Raw genomic sequence first — 9,846 nt, 5'->3', positions numbered from 1 at the left:
TTAACTGCAACCCACCTGCTCGAGGAGCCTGTGGTGGGTGTCGAGACAAATAAGTGCATCTATATTTCTTTTATTTTTTCTCCAGTCTGAATCCCTCCAGAATTTTTAATTAAAAGCCGGTCCAGCTCATCGATCCGTGTGAACTCCCCACACCTCTATCCGTTCCCCATCTCTCCACCGTCCGATATTTGCCACCACCCTTTTTTCCTTTTTGTTCCCATCCCCAGTATAAAAAAACAAAAGAAAACGAACCCCCACCACTCTACTCTCCCTTTCTTCTCTTTCTCAGTTCCCAGGTTCACCCCCCCCCCCTCTCTCTCTCTCTCTCTCTCTTCCAAGATGGTCTTCGCCGCGGCCGCGGCCTCTGCTTCCCCTGGTAACGCCGCCGGCGGCGGACGCTACCGGCAGCACCCCCCATACAAGGAGGTAGGAAAAATTCGTCCTATTGTCTTCGCTTTTGCGGTTGAGAGTTTTTTCTGATGTTGGTTTGGTTGTTTTTTTTTTCCCATTTTCAGATGATTCTGAACGCGATCGGGACGCTGAAAGAGAGGGGAGGGTCGAGCCGGCGAGCGATATCGAAGTTCATCGGAGACACCTACTCCGACCTGCCGCCGACCCACTCCGCCCTCCTCGGCCACCACCTCCGTCGACTCAAGATCAAGGGAGTCCTCCGCATGGTAAAGAACTCCTATAAGCTCTCCGCCACTGCCAAGCCTGTGAATCCGAACGCCAGCCCCGCCCCCGCCCCGAGACCCCGTGGCCGTCCCCCAAAAATGCTCCCCGTCCCTCCGCCTAAGCTGAAGCCCAAGCCCAAGCCCAAAGCCGCGCCGACGCCCGTGAAGAGGAAGCCGGGCCGGCCCCCGAAGGCGGCCAAAGTGGCTTCGCCGATGGCGGGGGAGAAGAAGAAGCGCGGCCGGCCGCCCAAGTCGGCCATGCCATCGGTCTTGCCCAAACGCTCGAAGCCTGACAAAGCGCCCGCAGCTGCTGCACGAGCTGCTCCAGATGGGAAAAGGAAGCCCGGTCGGCCGCGCAAAAACACGGCGGCGGCGGCCGCTGTGCCGAATGACAATGCCTCCGCTGCCGCTCCATCTGGTGAGAAGCAGAAGAGGGGTCGGGGTCGGCCAAAGAAGGCGGCAGCGCCACCCTTGCCGAAGCCGGCCGAGCGGTCTCAAGAGAAGGCAGCTGGGGGGAACGAGGCAGCGGTGCCTGTCGTCAAAAGACGTGGCCGGCCTCCGAAGAAGAGTAATGTGGCTGCTGCAGCTGAGCCGGAGAGAGGGCAAGCGGCAACGGGGGAGACACAGGAGAGTGCCCCAGAAGCGTGAGTGCTTTATTTAATTACGAGCAGATTTGTGCTTACATGTTGTTGTTGAGCTGACATGTTTTGGATGTTGTTTCGATGTAGTGTTTTCTTTATTGGGTTCAGGGTGGAAAAGTTAGGAACTCTAGAGGTTGAGGATGAGATGGTAGCTAGATGTGCATCCGATCTCTCATGCTAATTAACAAGTTGGAAGTAGTGCAGAAAATAGAATTAGCACTGTAATCACCCTTATTTCAATACACTGTTGTTTTGTGAGCAATTCAATGTAATTCTTAGTTCTTGCTATTAAGAATGCATTTTTATGGTTAGGATTTAATTGGGTCTACTTTCACTTGCATGCATGCCTTCTTCTACTCGATAATAGGTGTCTAATAAATTCAACTAATTCCTGGAATATGTCATGAATTTCAAGCTGCAATCGATTTACTCCATGTCTGCTCTTCCAAGAGCTTGATATGCTAATACAGTGTCCGGCTAATGTTAATTGCAATATCTTTTGCTTATTTTACTATAGCGGTTTTAATAGATTTCTTTATATGCTACATGAAAACCTCTTTTCCACTGATGTCATAAAAGATGCAATGAAGAGTGTTGAAATATGACCCTTTTTCTTTGATCTTATTGTGAAGCATCTGGATAGATGTTGTAACAATTGATCTTTCCGAATTTTGGAGAATAGACTGTTTGGGAAAGTATGCTTTTGGATACTTTGATATATGAAATCTTGTCATGATTATGTTGTAAGCTGCCATTGATTTACTAGAACCCTTGAAATATGAAGACCATATTAATTGCAGAAAACATGTTCTTGTGCGCCCACCCTTTACAAAGAATTCAATTTGTAAAATTATGTATAATCATATTGATGAGTTCTTGTTAATGTTTTACACTTTTACTCGCCCTTAACAGTCAAGGCCATGTTGGACACCCAAGTAGTTGATCTTTTCATAGCATCTGCTTATATGAGAAAGCTTTAAGCAAGAAACTCTGTTTATCGTGATATTTGAGAGATTGAAGGAGCTTTGGTTTGCATACCTTCATTATTAGGATAATATTTTTGTTGGATGTTGTTATCCTATGAGAGATGGAATGCATTGGCGGCTTCTCTTAATCCTTGAAACTTCTGCATGGTGGCCTCTTATTTGCAACTTCTTCTCTATTAGACATCCAAACAAGGGCTTAATGATTAAAACTAGTTGGTGGCATAACTTCTTAGTTCTTTTTTCTTTTTCCTTCTGATTTGATAGGATTACTTCATCTTATATACTACCTTTTCAAACATTATTCACCTTTTTTTTGTTTTGAAGTTGTCAGACTTGCTATTTCTAGTTGCTGTTTCTTCCGTCTGCCACCTCTCTTTCCCAGTTATTTCTGTGCTTTTGATTGCTGCTCTGCAACTTTCAAGGTTTTCAGTATAACCTTACTTTTCTATGACCATAAGAAACATGCCTTATTTTAACTAATTGAGTCAGCTCTATGAATCTTGGGAACTAGTCCTGTCAAACTCATATCCATGCTCGTGAATAGGCTCTCCAATTCCTTGTTCAAAACTTCATCCATGTCAATTGAGGCCTTCCCCTCTCATATCTTGCTTCCTTAAGCTATTGCAGCTTGACCTAATGTTATTTCGGCCATAGTTTGAGTTGTTTCAAAGTCAATATTTCTCGTTCTTCCTTTCTCACCTTTTCTAATTTAATAATTTTTTTTGGTTATCTTCTTTTGAGACATAAAGATCATCATAAGCTGCATACTTCAGTTTTTGCCTCCGTTTGCCTATGACTTTCATTTCTTTTACATATTTGTTTGTGTGATTCCATTCCTTTTGAGCTGATCTAGCATATGCTCTTCTAATGTAGTGTTTTCTTTTCCCGTTTATTGGTTTTGAACCAAAACTTCAGGAACGTTAGAGGCTGGATATGAGATGGTAGGTACATGTATATCTTTTTGTGTATTTGATTTGTCAAGCTAATTGACAAAATTGAAGTACTGTAGAAAATGGAATGTATGATGCAATAATCTTTATCTAAATGTACTGTCTTCTCTGAACAATTTAATATGATTCTTATAATGATGAATGCCTTCTATGGTTTGATTTTTAATGGAATCACTTTCACTTGAATGCTTTTCTTTCCTTCTACTTGATAATAGGTTCCCAATGTCAAGAAAATGTTTGTGACCATATTACTCTTATTCTCATGTAGGGTTTATATGTTTAGTGGCTAGCTAATGCAAGAAATTTTGCTCATTGTAGTCTGGTTGTTTTAGTAAGCAAGCATTCGGTGTCAAACCTCTGTCTCTGATGTCATAGAAGATGAGATAGAATGTGCCTAAGTATTTGAGTTTTGAATCTCAGTGAAGCTTCTTTGTCTTAGATCTTATTATAAAGCATTTGTATTCTCTTGTTATTGAGATTTTATTCATCCATCTTCCCAAGAACAAGAAGGGCTTGTTTGAAACGGTTATATTCTTCAGAAGCTTTAGCATGGGAGTTTTGTTATGTTTATGTTCGAAGCTGCCACTAAATTACCCTAGCCCTTGAAATTACTCAGGATGTGTCAGGTGCTCATGATGACATAGAATGTCTGCCACAGTCCTGCCCTGTGTATAAAAATATTTGTGACTAAATGCCTCAGCCACTCTTATTTTTGTATCTTAATATTTGATGACTAAAATGAATAGCTCTATAGCTTTGGTTTCAAGAGTATTTTTTTAACAACTTAATTATAAGCTTGATGAATATTTTTTTTTAACTGGCTGGGTCAGGTCAATCTATCCTTTATTACCATTTCCTCTAGATGCTGTTCCCATTCTTGCAAGCAGCTTTTCAAATTAGCTGTTCGCAACTTCATCCACATCAATTTAGGTCTTTCCCTCTAACCTATTGCTTAGTTATTTCAACTCAACCTGTGAACTTTTTGGACATAGACTGGGTTATGGTACTCAGATTGATTTCTGATTTTTTAGTCAAAGTGAATTTGCACTTATAACAGCACAGATTGGAAAAAAACAATCATAGTAATGGGATTTGAAATTGTTCTTTTAGATATATCTTTCATCAAAGTCATGCTTCAATTTTATTCCACCTAACTCTATCAGTTTCTCGACTTCTTCCTTTCACAATTATTCTTTGGTTGTTTTCTTTTGAACTAGCACATTGTACTAATCATCATAACCTGTATTAGGGGATTTTGCCTGCTCTTTCCTACAAGTTTCAAATTTGATGTGGCCTCTCTTTGAAAAAGGAATCTTTTGTTTTTTTTTTGAACCCCCGCTCTTTCTCTCCCTCCACCCCCCCTTCCCCTGCGCGCTCCGGGCCTCTCTTTGAGAAAGGAATCTTTTGTTTTTTTTTTTTTGAACCCCAGCTCTTTCTTTCCCTCCCTCCATCCCCCCCTCCTCCTCCTCACCCCCTCCCTCCATCCCTCCTTTCTCTTCTCTTCCTGAGCAAATGGTGATATGAGCCACCACTCATTTCATCAATGTAATGAAAATGGGTACAGGAACAGGGGATGGGAGGACACCCAGAAAACGGAAGAAGAAAAGAAGGAAAATAAAACAATGAGGGGAAAAAGGCAAAAAAACCCAAACCAGCAATCTCCCTTGCACTGCCTTTTGGAATTCAACTTTTAGTAACAAATTTCTCTTTTATGTGTGTGCATGTGCTATATGCATGATTTGAAAGCTCAATTTTGGTTTTGACCATGTCCAGGCAATATAAATTTCTATAATTTCAATGATATCAGCAATTTTGGTTTGAGCTCAGGAGCTTCAGCCACAAACAACAGGAAGTTATAAAGAAATAAAAAATATAAAGTAAAAAAAAAGTGATGCAAGGATGTTATAAGCCATTGTAGAGTATATTGTTTTCTTTGGAACCATTAGGTGTGTTACACAATAACTCCGCTGGTCTTATATGTTTTGAAAACTGTCAAGAGTTATTAATAGTTTAAAAAATGAAAAAACTGATATTAAAGAAGAATTAGAGAAAACAACACAAATTGGAAAAATATTTTATTCACTGTATGACAATTATATATATTATTTAGTGAGAATCACATCATGTCAAAAATCATGCTTCCTTAAGTATCTTGCAACTTAATGTCAATAGGCTTGCAGATCCATTCAAACTTGTAAAATTGATTAGAACAACTTTAAAGTGCTTTCTAGATGAACGAACTAACAAACAACTTGTATTTTTGCATAACATTTGTTGATTCTAAAGAAAGTTACTTAGCTGAAACTAGATGTAGACTTGCCCAATTTATAGTTTTGACTGAAATCTACCAAGGAAATCTCAAATTAATGTTGTTCTAATAGAAATATTTCACTTTCGTCAAACTTCAAACCTTCTAGAATTAATCTTTTTATGATTCTTTTATACTTTATATTTGGTGCATATTTTAAGTCATAGATTTCTTCTTCAATATTTTATCTTTGGAAATTGTTAAGTTTGTTCTTTTACATATTGTTAACTTATTTGTAATGTGCCATATATGTTTCCATTATTTTCTGCTCCCAGAATATCCATTTATATTATTTCCTCTTTGCATCATCTTATAATTTTTACATGTGAAAATATTTTTTCCCCTGTCGAAAAATGATGTATTTGCAGCACATCTGATACTTTTGAAAGAATCTAATTGCTTAGTCAATATCTTTTGTTTTTTTTAACATTCCTTGAGAAAAACCGGGTAACTGCAGTAAGTGTTCCGCTCTTGCAACTATCTAGATGCTCAGCTGATATCTTTTTTATTCTGGGATAAATCAATACAATTGCCACATGTTTGATCCACCCTTGAAGTTTCTATAAATGCTTATTCCTCTAAAAACTGAAATTTCTCTACTTGCGCCTTCTCATTGCCTCTATGAATTAATTGCATCTCTCCATTGCATTTTTCTCTGACGTCCGAAGCTTGCCTATAATATACACTATCATATAGTATATTACTTCTCTCTGCCTGACAATTTAAGTTGGACTTTGGCATTAATTCATTTCTTTCCAGAAATGCTTGTGTATTCTGTTCCTTAGTCTTACCTGTTGAGTTCATTATCTGCTAATGACATTCCTATTCCCCTACCCTAAAATATGCTCGGCAATTTTAAGTATTCTTATGTTGTTTGCCACCCAGAGTCCATTTCTTCTTTTTTTTTTTTTTAAATGTTGCACCTATAATTGATGATTAATGTATGCTTCTTCAGCAAATGTCTAATCAATCTGGAGTTAAGAGTTTGAAATTTGAACTTAACTCTGTGCATCTTTGTAGTGTATATCTTAACGTTCAACTTTGCTGATGCTACTTGTTCATTGCATGTAGTCTTGTAGTATTCCTTTGAGAACAAGTGTAGAGTCACTGATGCCATATCTGCCTCCAAAACCTATTAACCACATACACCATCTTATGACAATCACTCCCTGCATTAGCATTTAAGCCTTATGTGTCTTGTATTAATCCATTTATGTCTTTCCAAAAATGTTTTTTTTTTTAACGCATGGAGTTCTTGTGATAGTTATTCATGTCTGATCTGTGAAAAATTTGTCTGGGTCTGGTGAATTCATTCTGGAGATAGAAGCTGTCCTTTTCATATCATTATTCTGCTTTAAGTGCATCCTAGAGTCTTCTGTATAGAATATGATTTGATTCTTGAATTGTTATAGATATTCTGTAGATTTTTTTTTTTTATCTGAGTACTTCGTCTGTTTACCTACTAATAAATTAGTGTTAACTTAGAGATGCTTTATATTCTTTGATCAGCTGCACTGCCTTACTGTTATTATGAGACTGATGGATCTTTTAACAAAAATTTCAAGTGAATTAAGTTGTTGTAAAGCAATTTAATATAACATCTGAATGTTTTTATTCTCATTGATCCTCCCAAATTGCACGTATTGCTTATTTGAAAAATATATACTTCTGAATGTCCTATCATGAACAGTATTGGAAACATCACAGAAAAGAGAGTGCGTCATACAATATGCTTAATATAAAAGATTGGATTTTAATTGGAACTTCGGAGTCTCTGAAGCCAAGAGACATGAAAAACCTGAGGAGGAAAACATGAGAATGCATTTTTCTTAGCATCTCGGAGATTCATATGATGTTTTTTTGCATTGGAGATTCTTTTAAATGCACTATTTTTCTCATTATTTTAATTCTTTCAATTGCATTATTGCTGATTGGCTTGTTTTGTTGGCACTCGGTGTTTTATATGATGTAATGCTATTATGCTGAGGTGTGCAACTCAGTCAAGGCTTGTTAAATATGGATTTGGTTCTGATATGTGTGAAAATGGCAATGTTGGGTTGCAGTAGGGCAGCCGGTAGAGTTTCTTGCAATGATGTATAAGAAAATATAAAATATGTAAATAAATCTATCCTATCATATCAGCTTAAGCTTTTGGGATAAATCGTGATTTCAATATGGTATTAGAGCAGAGGTTCTAACTTCGAACCTTGTCTTCGCATTCTTTAATTCCATTATTAAAAATTTTATATGTTGGGCTCATCTATTAAAAGAAAAGTCTGGATAACATGTGAGGAGTGTAAGAAAATATAAAATATATAAATAAATTTATCTCATTTTATCAATTAGGTGATGATTTTAAGGAAAAATTGGTGGGAAGAGGTTTAAATCCTTTTTTTTGAGTAGAGGCTGCTATACTAACATTGTTTTATTCTCTACAAGCTCTTAATCTGTATTGGAAATAGCACTGCTTTCTTTTTGTGTAACTCTATATAAGTTTTCAGATATTGTTTTGAATGATTTAGACTGTAAATTTGATTTGTTAAAAAAAAAACTCTGTAGGTCTCTACTTCCAGTGGTATCTTCTTAGTTAGTAAGATACTAGCTGAGACTGAAGCGTTGCGAAGACTCATCAAATCAAACACCATTTTTTGGCCGGGTTGAAGGGAAGAAAAAAAAGGGAATAATTAAAAAAAATGCAATATAGAGGATGACAAGACTAATTCGGGTGTTACCTGCATCTATAACATAAATGCGACCGTGTTGGTGCAAGTTAGCTGCATGGCTTCCGACGGATCGACTTCCAACGAGTTTGATAGTCCTGGTTGTATCTTGACTCTACACTATTTGTCTAACTATAATTCTAATACTAAATTTTTAGGTTCTCTTGATCGAAGGATTCTTAAAGGATAAGTTGACCAAAAACTATTCAATTATTCTCCACTTATACATAATATTTATAATTTATTCATATGTTATTCATGACCAGTTTAAGAAACTTCTTTGTTGCAAATTAATGATATCCTATGTCATTGCTATCAGTGTTTTCGACTATCATTTATTATTTTTTTCTTTTCCCTTATTCGTTTTTAAATAAAATATTATATATATATATATATATATTCAAAAGCTTGATTATTTATAATTTTGTTATTTTTAAATTCTTCATTATCTGAATTTTTGAAGGTTTTACCTTCATTGGGATCTTAGTTTATGATGTCTGTTCTCTGTTTGCATGTTAATAACAGGACACGCTTTTATTGTTTCCAGGAGTTGCCCTGTATTGCCGGCCATCAGTTTTAATATCCTTTGCTGAGGAAACAGGAGGAGGTTTTAATATCAGACGAGGACTTGATTTATATGTTGGAATTTAACTTGCTCTAAAAGCTTAAATCATTGAATTTTGAGTCTGATCGTCTAAATCAATCCTTTCTCCCTCTCACTTACTATTCAGTGCGGGACTAAACCTCACAAGTGAGTCAACATCTCCAGGTTACACCAACCAAATTTCATGTTGCCATAGAATTTTATGGAGGATGCCCGTGCATTACCGTGCATCATAGAGTTGGGAGTGTCCACCTAGCTCGGAGGGTCACCCACAAATTCCTCCTACTGCCGTAGTTGAGTCACCCTCCAAGTATATGTACTCCGCCCCCCAAAGTGCTCCTCGCGATGGAAATTTTCTTTCATGCTGTCCTCAGCTCCAATGATAGAGGTATTGAAGATCTGTCGACCACCGGCAGCCACAAATCTGGACCGGTGGTCCATGATGATGAAACCCACACCACCTCCCTTGCCATGCCTAGTAACGCAGCTATTGAAGTTCACCTTGAGAAAATATGGAGGGTGGGGGCTCCTAAGAGATATAGACTAATTTGGTCGCTGAATCAATTTGATGGGAGATCCAGATGTTCCTAGTCGTCACAAGAGAACTAGATGTAGCACTATTGGTAAATTCCAACGCCTGGAGTATGGCTTGGGTCGCTACCACTCTCAAATGTAACCACCTATCCTCGAAGACTCGGGCATTCTTGTCCAACCAAGTATGGTAGACCAGAAAGGCACACCGGGTACCCCACTCCACTAAGTCAGGCCTCCTCCTAGATGCCTGCAGCCGCAAGAGAAACACCTCTATTGGAGACCTACCTCGCTCGCCGTCAAACACGATCCCTCTGCTCCGCCAGATCTGGGTCGCCCGTGGACAACAAAAGAGAGCATGACAAATGGTCTCCTTCGTAGCAGGGCAGGCCCCGCATGCAGGGGAGACCCTCATCCCCCTACTCACCAACA

General features: G+C 38.3%; 1 protein-coding gene across 6 annotated transcripts; it reads left to right on the top strand.

Moving 5' to 3' along the window:
* The first annotated feature begins 268 nt into the window (after positions 1-268).
* Positions 269-8,966, top strand: LOC103709419 (uncharacterized). Of its 6 annotated transcripts, XR_015972074.2 has the most exons (4): positions 270-426; positions 516-1,318; positions 7,250-8,380; positions 8,827-8,966. XR_015972074.2 is itself a non-coding variant. In XM_039129981.3 (3 exons), exons 1-3 carry the CDS (start codon positions 340-342, stop codon positions 8,857-8,859), a joined length of 945 nt encoding a protein of 314 aa, XP_038985909.2. In that variant the 5' UTR covers positions 269-339; the 3' UTR covers positions 8,860-8,966. The 6 variants fall into 6 exon arrangements, 5 of the variants coding, with proteins under 5 accessions (XP_038985909.2, XP_088564869.1, XP_038985910.2 ...); XM_039129981.3 differs by lacking the exon at positions 7,250-8,380 and having other exon boundaries at positions 269-426; positions 8,805-8,966; XM_088708743.2 differs by lacking the exon at positions 8,827-8,966 and having other exon boundaries at positions 7,250-8,751.
* The last annotated feature ends 880 nt before the right edge of the window (positions 8,967-9,846 follow it).

Source organism: Phoenix dactylifera, chromosome 12 (assembly GCF_051530095.1).
Source record: "Phoenix dactylifera cultivar Ajwa chromosome 12, Ajwa_hap1_PhDact_Kaust_v1.1, whole genome shotgun sequence".
Lineage (NCBI taxonomy): Eukaryota > Viridiplantae > Streptophyta > Magnoliopsida > Arecales > Arecaceae > Phoenix > Phoenix dactylifera.
The sequence above is the reverse complement of the archived record's forward strand: the minus strand, read 5'-3'. Positions and strand labels throughout refer to the sequence as shown.